Genomic DNA, 19956 nt, shown 5'->3' with positions numbered 1-19956 from the left:
AAACTATGACAAAGCTAAATACTGAAAGTTTGATAAGTTTTCATGAATGATTATTTTAGTAACTTTCTATAGTTGTCCTAAACGGTATAAATGGTAAATGGCCTGTATTTGTATAGCGCTTTTACTAGTCCCTCAGGGGGAGAAGCATAACATCTTTAGCTAGCAGGTAGAACTGGGTTAATTTACTGTCATTGTCTTTGGCAAACATAATTAAAAGTTAATTACTAAACTCTTACTGCCTATATTCTACTCAATAAAGTTCATCTTTTCTTATTCTGTTTTCATTCCGCCATTGTGTCTCTACAGTTTTTGAATTTACATACTGTAACGTACATGGCAGTTTTTTTATGTACTTCTGTAACCTTTTCTTAGGTTTTCCTATAAGGTATTTGTAATTAATTAACATGAAATTTCCCCTTGTGGGACTAATAAAGGTATCTTATCTTATCTTAAAAAAAATTATTCTTTTTTTGGCTTTACTGGATTCCCACTCAGGTTACTCGGCCATTATGCACTACCCAGTAAACAAAATGGCTGAACAGTATCTTAAATGTTTGAACATGAGCTAATCATGCCATGTCACGTAATATTCATGTGCAGTGTAGCAAGCTCACCTTATAGGGGTGTAAAACATGAGGCGTATGAGGTGATTGTTTAAATTACAGCAGTAGATGCCTGCAGCTGAAACGGTTTTCTGATCTGAACCTGAACCTACTGGTCACGTTTACGGTAATGTTACCAGATATGCGTTGTACTATAGGAAAACGGTGGTGGATCAGTGTGCAAAAAGCCCCCAAAAGAAACATACAGCTTTCTTTAGCTCAAACACTGTCTGATCTCTCTCTTAGATACTGTGCTGTTCCATCTAGTTATTGGTTACTGAGAAATGTTTGGTTATTAATTTATTAAGAGAGTGCAGCTGTTCAGATCACATGGTGAAGTAGGAAAATGCAGAACATGTTACTATAGCTAAATGCTGTGTAAAATACTAGTAATAAATCTAACTCCCATTTATGGCTTTTACTACTGTGGGGCTAAATAAAAAATTACAGACATAATGAAATCTGCTACAATTACAAAGCTTAAGTTTAAAACAATTATTATTTATTAAGCATTTTTTTTTTGCTCTTTTTTTTATTCTTTTTGCTAATAATGGACTCAATTTTATTATCAAGTTCAAAGACCTATTAAACTTTTAAACCATTAAATCCAGGAAATTAAATGCTCGTAAATGTACTAGACCCTCTTTATTTGTTGCTAACAATGAAAGTTTCATAGAAGATTCCATAGGAACTGCTTGGGGTCATTTTTGACCCCACTTGTGGAAGAGTGGGGTAGTGATAGAAAAACTGCATTTTCTTTTTTTTTTTTTTTAAGGTAATGAAAAAATAAATAAAAATAGAAATGGCTTCATGTTACAAACATATTTTATGAGGAGTACCTGGAATATGAATATATTACAACTTTTCATTTTAAAGATTTTGAAGAAAAACAACCCGTGGGGTCATTTTTGACCCCACGTGTGCATCTAAGGGTTAAAAGGAAAAAGCTGAAAATTTAAATAGTTAAAAGTTGAAATGTAAATACTTGGTTTTTGTATTATTATATTTTATGTGGAGTGAATAAATAAAAGTATATTTATGGTGCCTGCTAGAGACAAAACACGTAAAAATTCCAAAACACGTAAAAACTCCATAGCACGTACAAAGGCTGTGTAATTTTGTAGATAATGTCATAGCCCTATGCTCACTGTCAGCAGGTGCAGAAATGAGGTTTTGCCAGGACACTGCTGTCACTAGCACAACAACAGTGGCCTCAATGGAGACAGAGACAGCTCCTGAACTTGCACAGACCTCTAACACAGTTGACCGCAACACGGAAATGCCAGTTGATATTTCACAGGAAACAACAGACAACTTGCACAGCACAGCAGAAGATTGCCCTGGTGCCAGACTTATCACTAATATCCAAAATACCAATAATGTCAAGGTTATTCAATTTAACATCTTTAAAAAACCTGGAGTTCAGTTTAATACGAAAAAACAATTGTCATGCCCAATACTCCAATAGACAAGAAAGATCGTGATGACACTCAGGCTGTAGGAGAGGGAATGGGGTCTTTCAAGCAGTCACACTTCAACTGTGTAACTCCCTCGTCCAGCAGTCTAATGTTAGAAGAGCTTTTAGGTAAATTGTTTCTGTTGTTATTATTATTATTCTTATCATCATTATTATATATTTTATTAATTATATTTTTATTGTGATGTTGATTTGGGTGACAATTATTTGACAAATATTATATATTAATTTTCTAAACATATTAACCATCCCTATGCTTAAAAAACTATTAAAAATATTTTTTTTCTTTTAAACTTGTGTATTGTTTGACTTTTAAAATGTTTGTATCAGGTGTTAAATTATTTTTTAAATAAAGTTGTTTTTAATGTGAGCGGCTCCTATTGGCTCGTTTAAAAAGAGGGAGGAGCAGATTGCACCGCCTAGCGTCTAGTCTTCGCGGTCTTTCGTCAGTTGCCGCCTTTTCTCTCCCTGGTGTTTGAGAACGTGGAGGACAAAAGGATGCCAAAGAATTGAAAACTATGACAACTCCATAGCACGTACAAAGGCTGTGTAATTTTTAAAAGTTTAAAAGTCACAGTTGTTGGACAAAATAAATGTGAAAAATGTTGTTTTGTGTACTCTCGTGATTTTTGAAATGGTTTTATTTACAAACTTGTTTTTGTTTGCGGTCAGCTTTAATATATTTGGTGTCGCATTGGCCGTCTGATAAATTGATTTTGTGACTGTTTTGCTACATGGGGCCCACCCAGTGCCAGAAATTAGCCAATTCAAACTAGAAGTAAGATGCAACTACAGAACCCACTGATAATGCCATTCCAACTTTTTAGCTCATGTTGTACCCACAAAAAACTTGAAAGATGGGGCCCGGGTTGATTTCTATGTACTTTGCCTAGTTGGGGCCCATTTAGTTCCCAGAATTTACCAATATAACACCGAGATGGGCATATAAAATGGGGCCATTATGGAACCCGCGGACAATCCCACTTAAAACCCACTTTTTAGTCTTTGTGGTGCCCACATGGTACCCACAAAAAACTTGAAAGATGGGGCCCGGGGGGGTTTCTGTGTACTTTGCCCAGTTGGGGCCCATTTAGTTCCTAGATTTTACCAACATAACACCTATATGGGCATTTAATATGGGGCCATTACGGAACCTGCGGACAATCCTATATGGGGCACCATTTTTCAGCCCATTTCCAAACCATATGGGCCCCACATATAAATGTTGGCTGGGATAATGTCCTCGTAAGTGGATATCAGGCCCAAAATTGAGTATTTTGGTCTAAATAACCCAAAATGTGATGTCCACATATGTGGACGCCAGGTCCTAGGAGGTTAAAGATGTGGTAGCGCTAGTGATAAGCATATATTAACTTTCACAGTGCACTTTTTTCAGCTTTCCTTCATGGCATTTGCTGCAGGAACAGTCTTGTATTATGTTTTTATTCTCGTCATATATGTTTAAAATTATACGTTGTTCTAAGAAAAGTTTGCGTTATGTTGCATTAGTTACCTAGTGTCAACGCCACAGTTTTCTGTAAACAGGCCCACAGCTAAATTGTGAAAACCTGGGTTGACAACCCACAATGTAACTTTGTCATGTTAAGAGAAGAGAAGCTGTTAGGTTCAGACAAGCCAAATAATGGGGAAGATGTCCCGGGACTGTTGAACTTGTTTTACTTGTTTTCTAATTGAAGGCCACAAGAAAGATGTATAAAAGTCATCTTATCTCTGGGGTAAAAGAAAGGGAGATTTCAAAGTCAAAAAGGCACGCTTAAGCCTAAATCTAGTTTTCAATGGGATGAAGGAAGTGCACTTTTTACCTGGCTACATGAACACACTCACAGGTGGTGGTTGTAATTTGTTTTAAAAGCCAGCTGTCAAAAAGGTTACATGGCAAATTCTTTCTTTGACCAGTTTCTCCATGAATGAACTCTCAGATGACAGACTACCTTTTATTTTCACAAACATGTTGAGCTGTTCTAATTATTCACAATATTTGAATTTCATGTATTTATTTACATGGTATTTATCGCAAAGTGAATTTCACTTTTATCTGGCCAAAAAAGTTACATGATGCTTTTATTGTGAAACAGTCCCTCTAATTTTTCACGTGTCTGAGCGAACACACAAACTCCCTGAGCGTCCCTTGGACCACTGTGAGCAACAGCAGACGTGTGCACTGTGGTCACGCCAGCATCTAATCCATCCAAGTTACATGGTTTATTAAAATAATCAAATTACAGCATTTACATTTATGTTAGACTACTTTTAATTAACTGCTTTAGCCCACCTACAATGAAAATTGTAAGTGGGCTAATGCACCAGTGACACACTTGGCTGCCTTCACCACCCGTATCTGATCTTTTTTTGTTTCTTCTGTGCAGCTGGTGAGCCACATTGTGCAGCAGTAGGTCAGAATACTCTCTACTGTTGACCAGTAGAAGTTGGGCACATTGGTAAATAGTTTTTACACTGTTTTTTTTACACAGGTCAATGAAAACCCTGTAATATAAAGTTTTCCGATAAAATATAAAGGCTTCCTTCCAGTGTTAAAACTTCTACATTTGCAAACAAAAAAGCTGGGATGCTGTGTAAAATGTTGATTAAAACAGAATGCAACTGTTTCCATATTCTATTCACAATACACAGAAAACTGAGGAAATGTAACATTTTAAGGAAAAGTAAGGAAAGTAGTTTTGAATTTGAAAAAATAAAAATGGTCTCAAAAAAGAGTTATGTTTATGACTGTGTATTGTGTAACTGAAATATGCATGGTCTTTCTTAAAAAAGAAGCCATCTGGATGGGAGCATATTTTGCTCTAAAGCCTTTGTAGCTTTTAGCATTGATGGTGCCTTTCCACATGTGCAAGCTACTAGCTCCATAGGCACTAATGCACCCTCATACCACGAGAGATGTAGGCTTTTGACCTGAGTCTTGATAACAAAATTTGTTAGTGAACTGTGTTGAGAAACAGCAGTTTCTAAAAGTGTTGAGGTGATTCATTCATGTTAGAAAATCTTTATATGTTTTCTTTTACCTGCAGCCCTGGAAAGACCAAATCGTCTTGGGAGAAAGTAAAAAGTATAAAAAAAATACTTCAACCCATTAAGACGGCTTACTTATCTTAGCCTAATCTTATAGGCTATATGGTCAACAAGTACAGGCTTAATGCCCTCTGCTATGTTGCTGCACAAAGGTCTAAAGAACAATAAAATGTTTTGCAGTGAGGTCAAAAAAGTGAAGAATTAAATTTTCTTGGCCTGTGTCTCGCATCGATATGAGAAAAACTGCATGCCTCTTACTATTTGTCCACTTGTTGCAGGATCTTGCATGGCCCTCTCAACCTTCTTATCTGTGACACCTTATGGGGAATCCTGTTGAAGGCGATTTGTAGCATGGGTCAGTGCCTCAGGAGGTCAGCCCTAGAAATTCACGTTTTGTGCTTGATCAACAAGTTTGTGTATGTAAGTAAAGTTTATTTTTGTAGCACTTTTCAGGAGAGAGAACAGTTGCAAAGTGCTTTACAGAGGTAAATGGATTAAATCCAGACCCATGCCAAGGGCAAAGGGTGCAAAGAGATATTGGTAAGCTGTTCCATAGTTTTGGAGCTAAGGCAGAATCCCCTTTAGTTGGGATCATAAAAAGGTCCCTATCTGAGGACACCATAACCTGGCTCTTAGAATAGGGGCAGAATAGTTCCATAATGTTGGAAGGGGCCCATAAAACTAAGAACCAGGATTTTAAAATGAACTCTAAACATAACAGGAAGCCAATTTAAAAATGTCAAATGTGGGGTAATTTTCAGAGGCTTGTTACAGCAGCATTTTGCACCGACTGGAGGTGTTTAATAAATGTTTTAGTCAGAGAGATAAGAGATAAGATAAGATAAAACTTTATTAATCCCTCGGGTGGGTTCCTCTGGGAAATTCTGTTTCCAAAAGCACAGCACCGACAGAAGTTACAGTTACAGAATATTATATATATATATATACACACACACACACACACACACACACACACACACACACACACACACACACATATAAATACAGAGACATATATAAATAAAATATACGAAGGGGATAAATAGAATAAATAGGAATAAAAATACAAGTGAATTGCACATTTCAAGTATTGAGGTCTATTGCACCATTGACTATTAACAACAGGTATTGCACAGTGAGGTGAAGAGGCACTACAGCTTAGTTGGTCCCCCCTCCTTTGTCCTCCTGTTTCCCCTCCCTCTCCCCTCCAGAGAGGAGTTAAACAGTCAGACACGAAAACAGTGCATCACAATGGTCCAAGTGAGAGGAGATGAAGGCACAGACAGCATCTCCACTTTACTTTTTGAAACAATAGTTATGCTGTGTGATGCTGATCTGTAATAAAATGGTTCTTGTAAGCCGAGTATGATTTAAGCATGCGGTTAATAATTATTAACATTAAAATTACAGATTAGTATGCCACATAGATGTGCAGTTCAATGAATCCTTGGTCTATAAAATGGGTGAAAAAAAATCTTTTTAAATTATTTTTTAAACGTAGCATCTTCAAACTGCCCCCTCAAACTCCCTTAGAGATAAGTCTTAGAGATAAGTGCCAGGCACTGAAGTCTGGCCGTGTTACATCCTCCAATTCATTTTCTGCCGTTTAGCCAAATAGATAAGACAAATAGATAAGAGGAAACAGAGTAAACGAAAACTGTCGTTTTAAGTAACACACAGGAAATTATAAACAAACTCAAACCTTTAGTTTAGTTTAGTAAATTGGAATAATGAATAAACAAAGGCAGCACAAGTCGCGCATTTTTACAGCCGATATTTTCCTCACACTTTACAGCAGCAAAGTGAGCGCTTACTCCCGCCATTTATCTCCTAAGGCATTTATAAACGTTCCTTCACCTCCGTGTATTTACGCAACTGTTTAGATTTGTCTTTACTGAGCATCTTCGCTTCCATGTAAACACCGCAAGATGGCGCTGCAGAATTGCAATTTTCTTGTTAAGAGAGAGAGAGAAAACCCAATCACTTACAGGGTGAGGCACCCGGTCAGCATCGCAGAAAAGAACCGTTTGATCATAACCACTGAAATGAAATCTGTGGGTTAATTAGGCAACAGTGGTGGTTTTGATTGGTGGTTTTCTATATGAAGGTTTTGTGTTACCGCTGATATTAAACTTGTTTAGATGATTATTAAGTTTGGCCACAGAGTGGTGGCGCTTGCCTCTCAAATGACTGCCACAAATAACAGGAAAGCTTTAGAATAATTTGTGCTTTTTACATTATTTTTGAGAAATGGTTTCCAATTTAAGCGCAACAATAGAGATTAAATCCCATTAATATTACTAGTTATTGAAAACCTTTTTTAAACGTAAGAACTCGTGATTTTCATGAACAATTAAAATAACTGAAATCATTTTGGCGGCTCAAGCAAACTGACCAATTTAATTGAATGCAAAGGGATTTATTGGTATAAACAGTTCCCCTCACGTTTTTATTTTTCTTTAAATTAAGCCAAGCCTCTGTGGAAAAGCAGCATGGAAACCACAGACACAAATCCATAACCAAACGGACTACTGAGATGGAGAGTCCTGATCCGATCTGCTCAATAAAAGCCTCGGAATAGCCTTGTGCATATGAAACTATGCTTGTTCTCGTAAAAGCTTACATTTCCCCCAGGAGCTGTGGGTCAACGCTGAAATTCAGTGTTGTGACATAGTCTCGATCACATCATGATTAGTAACAGCGAGCTTTGGATGATAACGGGCGCATCATAAACACGCATGATGATGCAGGATATTGCACACAACTTTATGGGAGTTTATTCGAATCTTGATTCGTGCGTTACTCAGAACTGCTACATCGTCCCGATCCAGATCTTATCCCCCCACGGAAACACGGACACGGTCCTTATTGGCGCTCCTGCATACCGGTGCAGCTATTGGGTGTCAATCTCACGCAAAAAGAGGGGGGAAGAGAGAGAGAGAGAGAGAGAGATGTGTGCACGGGATGCTGTGATGTCTGGTCGCCACTGAGAGGATGCTATCGATCAGGCGTGCAAATGCTTCCTTCTCCGCTTTGATAAGCATGGTCGTGTGCGCGTTTAGACTCTTTCTGCTCCTCGTAAACAAATTGGACAAGGTAGGTGTTGCCAAATCCCTGAAGTTTCCCAATGTGACGATTTCCCCCTGGTTCATATAGACTGCAGCGATTTGTTGACCTTTTTCTTTTCACGCGCACAGGTAATGTGAGCGGGGACCGCACTGGGTCATTAATGCAAAACTCCTCAGCGCTGTTCGGGATGGTGAGCCACTGCCAGACCCCTGCTTTCACCGACTTCACTGGCTTGACGCTCTCCGTGTACGGCAGCAAGGGAGACATCTGTGCGCGGCGAGCAGGGAACGGCTTTGGATCGCAGATTTGCCGGAGCCCTCATGACACCCCGACTCACATGAACTGCGCCAGCCCGAAGCGACTCTCCGCGTCCGAGGAAAAAGCGCATCTGTCAGGCAAAACTACGCGCTTGTGCTTCTCTCTCCCACCGGTGCAAGGTAGGCTCTGTCGGCACTCTTGCTGCTGAGCATGGAGGATGTTGCAAAGTCCTTTAACTGAGTGGATTCGCCAGTTGAAGGAAATTGAAATGTTTTTTCATCTCTTTATTTAAAGCAAACGTTATGGCACATTCAGCCAGACAGTTTGACCAGTTAGCAGATCTGGTTATTTGAGAGTGGTTTAAAAAGCCATCATCTGAATGAATATTGCTTCCACATGGCTTCTAAAGAGCGTCCTTTGATATAGCTGCACTTTGGTGTAAAGAGCATTGTTTGCAGTTGTGCGTTAGGCCTTTTAATTAAACTCAGACCTCATTTGGGTGCTGGCCAATTCATAAACAGTCTATCAAAGACTCCTGTGAAGGGATATAGAAAGCTGCCAAGCAAATGTGCACTTCCTATGTGTGTTAACAAGGAATAGTTTAGTTCAGTGTCACATTGGCTTATCTAACAATAGGAAAACTCTTTCTTGGACAGCTGCAACTGTCTATTTTGTCTCAATTTGAGAAAAATATTAGGGCTTTTAGTTAACTAAGTAGACATGCTTAAATTGCTAAAATATTCTTATATGAGTCCTTTGGTGCCTGTTGGTAAAAAAAAAAAATGAAGAAGCAGGGCTGGGGGTTTATCAGTGAAGGGAAAATCTTTAAAGCAAAAATTACATAGATGAAAGTGGAATATAAATAGTATACAGAGTGGAAACTGTGTTTTTAGTCTGTGCTATCCTGTTTAGACAGTGTTGTTGTGAGTGGGTGGAGGTAATTACAGCCCCGTCCTAAATTCTGATTAGACTGAACAGACTTTTATATTAGCAATCACCCTTGCAGCAAGAAGAGGATCAACGGATTTGATTATTGTTTCTTGGTCCTAAACACAAACCATATGTCTGCTGAATGTGTCTCGGCATTTATGAGTTCTCTCAGAGCACAGTTGTGCCCTCAGCCCTCCATCCCCAGCATCCCGAACCAGAATGAATTGTCTCATTGTCTTTTCAGCGCTTTTGAACTCGCTTCCCGTAAATTGTGGGAATGCAAGATGTGTTATGTGTTTGTAGTTCACGTCATGCAGATTAACACTGAGGCAGACGCATTCTTTTTTTTTTGGCCTGAATATATAAAACAATTGAGTGAAATTTTAATAAGGTCATCATTTTTATGGCAAGCAAAACTTCATCCAGCAACAGTTTCCTTAAGCACGCACTGATTCAGCGACATTATATTTTATTGTAGCATTCAGGAATACAAAGTTTAATTATGTTTAATGTGAACTCTAATGTTTCTAGCCTGCACAAATATGTGCTGCATTACAGGCATTTTTACAGTGTTTTATAGTCAGTCTTGGTGAGCATGGAGTATGAAAATGATCTCAGTACTCATCAGTCTTTTGTATAATGCCTCATTTCAGCCCGGTCATATTACATACTCCCATTTGGGGACAGAGCTGGAATTAAGGCTGCATTCTCAACCATTACTTTAGATTTATTCTGAAAGGGATCTCAGAACAAACAGTGCCTGTAATATTTCTCCTAATGGAAGTGAGACAGCGGAGGAAGAACTTAACTCAGATAGGAGATTCCCGACCTTTTCCGTGAACCCTGTAATTGCAAAAAGTGAGGTATTACTCAGTGATAACAGCGATTCAAATGTAGGTGGTGGTGTTTCATCTAATCCTTGGAGGAAAGCTGTCACGCACCACAAGATGTTTGCATTTGGAACTGCTTTGCTGGTTTTCTAATTGCTCCCAAACTGCAAAAACCATGCTCTATGCCAGTTTTTCTTCATTGTGTTCGATTGTTTGCATAAGTGTTTACAAGTGTAAAACCACTGACTAGAATGAGAGTCGGTGAATGAGAGAGCATTAAACAATACACACACACACACACACACACATATCTATATATATGTGTGTGTGTGTGTGTGTGTGTGTGCGTGTGTGTGTGTGTGTTTAAAGAGCTATGCTTTTTCATTTAAAAATAGTTTCCAGCATAACTATAGAAAAGGACCATTTTCTCTATTTTTCTTTGCACCAAGTCAAATAACACTTAAATCTGTGCATGACTTTAGACAGTGTGCTTATTTTTTCCGTCCTCTTTGTGAGTTTAACGGTGGCTAATCACTCTAACACTGCAGGTCAACTGTGCTATAAATATTAGCGCCCACCAGCAAAGAAAATATTAAGCCTGCAAGGAAACCAGCTGAATATCAGCTTTGAATGAATTGTCTACTCTAGCATCATTTGATATCTTACTGAAGTTTCTCCTGGCCAGACCGATGCTGCTGAGTCTGAGCTTATTTAAGGAAATGTTTGAGTCTGAAGAGTGTGCTGGTGTCCCACACTGCTGCTCTCAGATAATGCACAGGATGTCTCTAAAGAGATGAGTAATTAACATTTGAGCTTGTATGTTTTTGTGCCACATTATCATGTGACTAGCACGGTGAACCAGTGTAAGCACATAAACTCACCAACCTCCATAGCATCGATCTTATATATTGTAAACAGACACTGTGTGAGCCTACACTGCGTGCACACATCCGCTGATATCCTCAGACACTATTTTTATGGGGAAGTGGCATTGGTATCAATGTGAAATTCCCTCAGACTGACTTGGTTTCCTGTGTTTTCCCCCAGACGTCAGACTGTGGGGCGATAATCTGACTGTTATGAGAAACAACCAACCATTACAGTGCTGCTTTCAGCCTCTGAAGTGTAATACACTTAATGACAGCTTCCCAGTAGCCCGTGAATAATTTCAGTTGTAAGTGCAAAGTCTTTATTGTGAGAAAAGCAGCGGTTCCAAGCAAACTGTGTGAATTGTTACCCGTGTGGTGTCAAATGTATCTGAAAAACAGAAGAAAAGCTTGTCAGAGTCGCCTTTTCTTAAAAAGTCAGACAAATCAGAGTAATTAAATGTCCTTCTCATTCATCAAAACCCAGTGTTCAGCCAAGCCTAAGAGGAAACTGGTGATTACATAAAAATATCAGTATTCCAATACTTTCTGTTGGCTAGATTCTGAGTATAGGCTTTCATCTAAATCATTAGATTTGTGTCATATCAAAATGTTTATATATCTATAATTCTGGGAGAATATTTGCCTCAGCTGCTTCAAGGGGTTTTAAATTTCTTAAACTACCGATGACTTGAGGCTTAAAATGCCTTTAAGCGTATTTGATGTATGCCCAGACAATATGATTTATTTTGCTTGGATTTCACTGTTTCTGGGGGGAGAGTTCAGTTGTGTTATTGCTGAACTGTTTTGGTTTAATGGTGAAAGGTTAAGAAAATCGACACAAATCAGTGACTTTACATTGTGGTTTGTTAACTTGTTACCAAAAGCAGTCGATGGAGTTCATATAGTTTAGTGAAGTCGTTAATTTTTTTCTCCCCAGTATTCTAACACAAAGCTTCAGGAATGAAAAAGTGTCATAATGTCATAGTTGGTAAGGTAATTATTGAAATCTAGTCCAGACTAAAAGTCTAGAATTTAATGAAAGTTCATATATTTTTATATTTTAGAGGCTGTTAAGCAAGCTAGGAAAATTTGGTTTTATCCTAATCAGGTCACAAAAAAATCAAGGCAATAGTTAAAGAATACAAATCATCATCTGGGTTAATATTCAGGTGTTGCAGCGTTTTGTATCATTTACTATACAGAGTCATTTTTTGTTGTTTGCTTTTTAAACTTTTCGCCAAAACCACATTTTACTTTGTAAATAGTGAATCATTTTCATCTTTTTTTTCTTAAAAATATAATTTTTTAAGAAAAGAAAGGAAAAGAAAAAAGTTCCTCTGCCGATCACTTTTCTGTTGAAAGGAGAAAAAGCTGACACGAGCACTGAAATATCAGTTTATTCAGTGCGGCTGAAGTTTGAAAGAAGGCTGTGGGTCTCAGTATCACTGTAACTCCTTTTGCCAAAAAGTAGTGGCAGTGATGAAAAGCTTATAGACGCTTTTTCTCGAAGATATTTTGAAAGACCGATCAACCCTCAGAAACGTTTTGCTGCTACCGCTGCTCTGTGACATTTGACCTTTTATTGAACTTCTTCTTCGCTTAATTTCTCTGCTGAGGCTAACCAGATAGTGAAAAACTACACAGCACATTTTTTGGTTATGCTTTTTTTCAGCCAGCTGTACTTTATGTGGAATGCGTCATCGTGAACTGTCTTCTCTTTGTCCGGTTGTTCTCCTTAATCGTGTGGAAAAATACACACGGACCTGTTTATATATAAAAAGTAGCACAGTGATAGTAACATTCTTTTCCTGGGTTTTCTCACCACTCGGTGCATTCCCATGAGCTAAAGAGCCTCAGCCCACGTCTTTGCATATTGCATGAGCTCAGCAGTGAGTTATGGGCAAATGTGAGGGTGCTGCCTGGGAAGGGTGTTGCAGGGTGTAATATTTGCAGCATGTTCCATTGATTCATAAAGCGAAGGCCCGGTGATGATTCTGCAACGGTATTCCCGTAAACCTCTGTCTGCCTGAGACGCTGAATGCTGGGTAATGGAATAAAAGCACTTCCTGAGTCACAGCCACTAGAGAGGGAGAACGAGAGAACACCCCTTGTGTGGCATGTGCTGGGCTGAATCATCTCAGCCCAACTTGGCCTGAGATCCTCGTGGTGTGTATGGAATCAGGAGGTACGGCAAAAGGAAGAGACGAGAGTTGCATCAGCTCGACTGTGGTCGGATTCTGATTAGATTTGCTAAATGAGCTTCAAAAAAGCTAAAATGTGATGTTTGCTGTGCTTTTCCTTTTCTGTTGTGAGTGTCAGTAAGGTCAGATGTTCTCATTCTTATGTGACCATTGTGGTATGACTATGGCATCTCACTCTAACCAAAAGCATTCTGACTTGCATTCTGCCAAGGAATCCAAACAGTCACACAGCAAAAATATGATCTGGTTTGAGTAAGTGTCGAAATATCTCTGGAATACCAGAAGAAATTTGCCCGGGGCCTCAGCTTAATCAAGAAAAAGCTGCAAAGTTGGCTCAGATATGTCATCATAAAAGTGTATTTTTAGCACAAACCTTGCCCAAAACTTTTATGCGCTCTTGGCGGTGAGAGGAATAAGCTGCCAGGTGTCTTTGTTTTGGAGCTCAGCATAGAAAAGATAAAAAAAGACTTTTCTCTGTTTGCCTGGACAAGCATGCCGCAGCTGACCACACGTCTATACAGTCTGCATTACTCATGCATTTTCAGACAGCAGCGACTCCTCTCGCAGAGCTCTCCGTGTATGACTTAGCACATGGGTGGGTTTTTGATTTACATCTCGGCTGTGCCACTTGCTGTTCTTGGCTCAACGCTGCTGTGTTTCATCAAAGAAAAATCCGCTCCACTCTTGACTGTGGCAGTAAAGACGACCGTCCGCCACCGTGCTGCCTCGGCTAGAGTGAGCCTGGAAGCTTACGGGGCACTCACAGCTGTCAGCTAGAGAGAGACAGGAAGAGAGTAAGACATGACGGGGAAAGAAGAGGACGTAAGGACTCACTGAGCTCCCTTAACAAGTGCTCAAGACCCAAATTGTATGAGTATGAAAAGGCACTGTTTGCATCTGAGTTTTAAGAGAGGCTCCTATTTCATCTTTTTCTGCCAGAGAGTATGTCAGCAGTTTATTTATGATACATAAAAGCTTACAAAGTCTGCATCACAGCTCGGTAAACAGATCACCATTTAAATCTGCAGCAAGCGACAGATTTAAATGCGAGTCAGCCTCAACTTCTCTAAACGGTGTCTGAAATGTCCCTTTTTTACGAGGCTGGGCATGTTGGACGTTAATCAGCTAGCCAATCAAACACTGGCTTCAACCGAGTGGTCAAAAACAAATGGGCAAACATGATGTTTTAATGCCTTCATTAGAGTGGAGGAGAAGGCAGCCAAAAGGCTCGAGTTTTATCCTCTCTCTCTGTCTCTGCCAGGAAGCTGCCACGGGGCAGTGCCCAGTCAGCTCACTGCACCATTGGCTGGCGCTGCCCCAGTGGACTACGAGAGACATTATAAAGTCTAATAGTGCAGTTTATATATTTTATTAGTGCTCGTTAATCGAAGCCTAGCATTCTGGAAGAATTAGTTATTCTCTAGTCATGTGCAAAGCGATCCAGCCTGAGCACTGTATTAACTGGCTTACCAAGATTATTAAGTGCACAAAAGAACGATGGAACGAAGGCTGCTTAGAGGGAAACTCGTGCACTGTGTCTTAAAGTGATGTGTGTTGACATCAATCATAAACCCTGAGCGTGACGACTTGACGTTGTTGGACTCAGATATTAACGTGTGCGTTACGTCTTGGCAGATTTTGTTTAGTTTACGAATCGTCCTTTACAGACAGCCAACCTGCCTTGTGGTCGGGATCTACTGATTTTCATTTATTTATTTATTTTTGTATAAAATCTATTTTGAAACACAAATCTTTGGATAGAAATTTATGATGGCATTCGTATCTCTTAAACGCGCAACAACTGATCATTAGTGTCAGCAGGGTGGCGCAGATAGACTGGTGCTTCTTTGTTATTGGTGAGTCTGGACAGGCACAGTTGTGCATGCTGGGAGGAAGAGGAGGATTTTGGGAAAGCGATGCTGCTGTCTTGTTCAGGTTAAGGCTTTTAAGTCCAAGTTGCAGGGAACTGGGAGACTCGCCAGACCGACTCTGGATGTTAATAAAGTTTAGCGGCTCCATGCCAGCACTGTGATCTGCAACGCTTAGGGTTATTTTTACAGACTTTTTACAGACAATTATATTTGAAAGAGAAGGCTGTTTTGCAGAGGGCTAATATCAGTGCAAGGAGATAATGTGTGTGATAAGAAGATGCAATTTCCCATGATGTGGTGTTGCAGAGGGCTTTTTTTATGCGTGGGAATATCTTTTGCATGAGAACTTCCCCTGCAGTACTGAAAACACTATATTACACTTTTTGCTTGTAATATTTTAATAGTGGTTTGTTAAAAGCAAACATTTAACCCTAACTGTTCATGCATTTCTCCACTTAGCCTCACACCCTAAAAGTTATCAAAGTACAACAAGGATCCGGCATTTTGTGGGGAAGAACGGGGATACAGATCCAACTTTTCATTTCGGATACCAGTGCAGATGCCTTTTTATTGATCTGACACCAGTGTAGAAATTCTCATTCATAATCAGATTTTATGTGCAAGGCAACTTCATTTTAAACATTGTTTTGTTACTTTTTATAAGAAAAGGTAGCAAATCAATGAATAGATATATAAATACAGTGGATTAGTGTTAATAAGTAATATTACAAGTGAAAAACAGTAAAAAGTATTTACATTAGTGCGTTTGAGTGTTTACTGCATGTTTACTGCTGTCTCTGCTCTCACTTTCACCTTCGGTGCACATCCTCACACACAGCAGATAAGACACAGGTGAGAGTGAAGATAATGTTCAGTGTGTTATGGATTATATTACCGTAACTGCACTAAAAGCTCCCCAACATAAGCAGACAAATCTGTCTGTGGAGGTTTTCATGGTTTTTTGTGAACTCACATTTAGCTGCAAACAAGTAAAGAAAAAGTCGTTGCAAGTGAAAAATAAATCTCGGTAGATGAAGTTTTCAAGTTTAAGTCTTCTTTATTTACACGATGACATGGGGAGGACGGGGCGCTTCACAGACATATGACAGCTTGAACAAAGAGGCCGAACAGCGTAGCTATTCTGCTGTTCTTCACCGCTGAATAAAAATACCATCGTCTGATATTTTTTCTGTTAGCTTGAGTTTAATAGATTGGCTCCGTACACTAGATCAGCCTTTTGTTACCAATTCCCGATCTGACTTTCTGAGTCATAATTGGACCGATGTCTGATCCACTTATCAGATCAGTGCATCTCTTTGGAAGACTGAGCACAGCTGATTTATATTCCTCCTGTTTTTTCCCCTTTTTTTGTTTAGCATAACCAAGCGTTGCTTATTTTCTCTCCTCTTTTTACCTGTCACGTCAAGGTCTATGTTTGCTTGACTAGTTGCCAAGCCAGGAGTTGAAGACATTTAAAGCTACTCTGACTTATAGCTGCTGTACTGATGTACTGATGTCATTGTCTTCTAGACATCTCAGCCTGATTTTACCCTCTAGACACAAAAACCACATCTCACAGATGTGCTGGCTGCTCTGTCCACAAGTTTCCACTGGAAACAGTAGAGACATCTGCTATCTTCTGGCTTCTGTGTCTTTTAGGTTGTTAGTTTTAAATTCCATTTTAAGGAATATGAGCAATTTTCTTTCTGTTTTTTAATATTATTTGATGAAATTCTGAATAGGAAAAACAGCTTTCCGCAAGCATCGTCGAAGACATCGAGTTCTGCCTTTTGATTTATTGCTGCCAAGATTAAGAGTAGGGCTCCTTTTCTCCGTTTGTAGAAAGTGTGTTAAATGGGTCCATATTGCACTGAGTAATACCTTCAGTATGCACTCTTCATTAACATGCTTAACATTCCCCCCAAGACCCAGAAGTCAGCTCCTATAATACACTGCTTAACACAAACATCATGTCGTACACTTATGATCTCTTATGGGGCTCGTTGTTGGCGTTTCAGGAGCGAGCTGATTTGTGCGTGTATGTATCTGTGTTTGTAAGTGTGTTAATGCCGGAGTCCAAGCGAAGCTACAAGATGGACAAGTTGAACTCTGAACATGAAAGTTGAACTTGAAAAGTTAATAAAATATGCACTTTTTGCCAGCTAACTGGAGCAGAGATCCATTTGAAAACTCTAGTCAAGAGGTTAGTACACTGCGGTCCAAAATGTGTTCTTTTTGTTTGGCTTGAGGATGAAGTCTGTTGCAACACTGGTCATGTTGAATGTTTCCAAAACAGGACACACAACTTAGTTTTTAAAAATAAGAAATGTCAATACTTGGCAAAATAAATGCTGAGCCAGTGCTAATTTTTCAGCAAGTGTATCAATCACCAAAAAGATGTTATGATCATGTAATACTTTAGGACAGGGGATGGTTTTGTGCATTTCCAAAGACTGGATGTGATTATAAACTTTCCTTTAGAAATCCACATGTTGATGCATTTAAAGAGACCTATTATGCTAAATTACATCCTTGTATTTTTATTTTTGAGTAACTTTGCATGATTTACAAGTATAGTTGTCTACTGTTTGCAACAAGCTATATAAACGAAAAGCTTAATAGATAATAATGATGTGCTGATGGGCCAGCTGTGTTTTGAAAAGGAAGGTTAATAGGAACCAGCTCCTAACCATCCAACTGGCTTGACACGTGCGTCTTTTCTCCTGGTGTTTAGCTTTAAACCTTTACGACAAAGCCAAAGCCCATCAAGAAGAGCTTCATTCACCTTGAAATCGATACGCTGAGATGCTTGGATCCACATAGACAAGACACTTGGAAATTCCCATGGCTACAGTAACCAAAAAAAGCTTCCCATTGCAGGAAATGTTTCTTATATATCACCAGGGATTTTAGGCAAGAATATTTAGGATGAGTAGCTGGCTTTTTCCCCAGAATGTCCTCACCAAAGCTGAGTCAGAGATTTACTGAACTGATAGAGTGAGTGAAGAAAGGAGAGAAGAGCAAGATTTTTCCAGTCTCGTCTTTCTGTTTATCTAACTTTTGCCCTTAAAAAGTCAGCTCACAGCACATGTTGGCTAATACCGATAAAAAGCCTAATCAGGCACTTTCAGCTTGTATCGGCACTTCATCTAATAGGCTTGTGTTTGAGAGTTGAAATGAATTAGGCAGCGTCAGAGCCATGACAGCCAGGTGCTGAGCACTTGGCCCAGTGTCCTGCAGCCTGAGCCAATTGGAAAATGCTTTGCAGAATTTATCTGCACCCTTCTCCCTTGACAAATTATTTTATTGTTCCTACACAGTTGGTTTTCATTTAGTCTTTTGGCTAATGATCGGCTGAGAGCATGTGCACCATTGTTGTTCCTTTCCCTCAACTTTTCTTCAACATGGATACTCTGACTGGAAGTGTGCACGTCTGATAGCACACTTTCATGACACATAGAAGGTAGAATGTACACAGATTGGGCAACTGTTGCATATACTGTATGTCCCGAGTGTCTATAAAACTGGGAATTCGTTCTAAAGGAATAACTTCTTCTGATCTCCCCTCAGTGAGCTCCAAACCTCACTGCAAAACCTTTAATCACATTATTCAGTGTTTCATGTACCACGACTAGCAGATATGCTCTGTGAGGGCGGCAGACATGAGAGATAGGTTGGAGCTCGCCTCACGTCCGAGCCCTGCACTTTGCATGACCTGAGCTCAGTACATCAGGACTGGGCTGCTAATCTTTTACAAATGCTCCGAGTCTCCATGACCGGGCCCTCGCAGAGATGGCTTAGTCAAAACATCCCCGCTGCTCCCGAGCACAACCTTGGCCTCTAGCTTAATTCAAACACTGATTAACTAACAAATACCTGCTGCTTGTTCCATGGCATTACATCCCGGTGCGCTCCGCTCAGCTCCATGGAGTTTGACAGTGCGTTTGCTGTTCTGCAGAGGAACACAGAGACCTACTGTGCAACAGGCTTTGTACGTAAAATGATACAGGACTTGAAAAATCACTAACTAACGATTTACACTGACAACCATAAACGAAACAGCCAAGATTTTAACTGTTTGGCTTGAATTGTGATTAAGGTCGTTGGCGGTTGCGTCATCAGTGTTTCCTGCCAGTAGATGAAAGAAAAAGAGCATTTATTATCAGATGATACAGGTAGAAGTGATAATCATAAATCATGGCCTTTTGTCAAGAATCAGATTTCATTGTAGTAACCACCAACAACTCCCCAACCCCTCACACTTCCCAAGTTTCTAAGAAAGTCTTAGTTTTCCTGCCAAGCGCACTTCCCATTGAAATAAATAGAACTACTTGTGCTATAACTCGCCATCATTGAGAAACTGCTCTGTTTTTATGAGTATTTAAAACGACATTGTTACAGAATGTATTGTGAAATGAAACTAAATATGTGTGGTTTTGTCAGTAATTGTATGTGATAAACAATTCAAGTTTATTGCTCATTCATTTCTATGCAGCTGTGGCCAGGCCGAGGCTATTGCTAATATTGGGGTGGCACTAAAACTGATGTCTCATCAATTATTTTCAGGTTTTCTGTGTGGGGATTTTTCCGTAAGCCAAATCGTCAAATTTGCAGACATGGCTGCAAAAAAGTGGAACAGTTTTGTAGTCATTTGTATTGTTGATAAAGCTGTGTTTAAATAGGTGGTTGCACTGAAAATGTGGCCATGTGCGATCAGCAACCTTCTGCTAGAAAAATAGTTCTGTGAGTATTTGAGTAGCACTGGTGTTTAGGGATGGGTACCGGTATCCGGTGCCATTAT

At 39.4% G+C, this 19956-nt stretch overlaps 1 protein-coding gene across 1 annotated transcript in view; it reads left to right on the top strand.

Annotated features, from left to right (window-relative positions):
- Nucleotides 1-7873: 7873 nt before the first annotated feature.
- glis1b (GLIS family zinc finger 1b) overlaps nucleotides 7874-19956 on the top strand; it is an 80394-nt gene continuing 68311 nt past the window's right edge. The window contains exons 1-2 of the mRNA XM_084921090.1: nucleotides 7874-8223; nucleotides 8325-8633. Of these exons, the coding sequence (XP_084777216.1) occupies nucleotides 8357-8633 (277 nt within the window). The 5' untranslated portion in view covers nucleotides 7874-8223; nucleotides 8325-8356. The remainder of the gene's footprint in view (nucleotides 8224-8324; nucleotides 8634-19956) is intronic.

The sequence above is a fragment of the Perissodus microlepis genome, chromosome 23 (genome assembly GCF_051167445.1).
Source record: "Perissodus microlepis isolate ML-2025 ecotype Zambia chromosome 23, ASM5116744v1, whole genome shotgun sequence".
Lineage (NCBI taxonomy): Eukaryota > Metazoa > Chordata > Actinopteri > Cichliformes > Cichlidae > Perissodus > Perissodus microlepis.
Note: the sequence above shows the minus strand (reverse complement) of the source record. Positions and strands in the feature narration are given on the sequence as shown.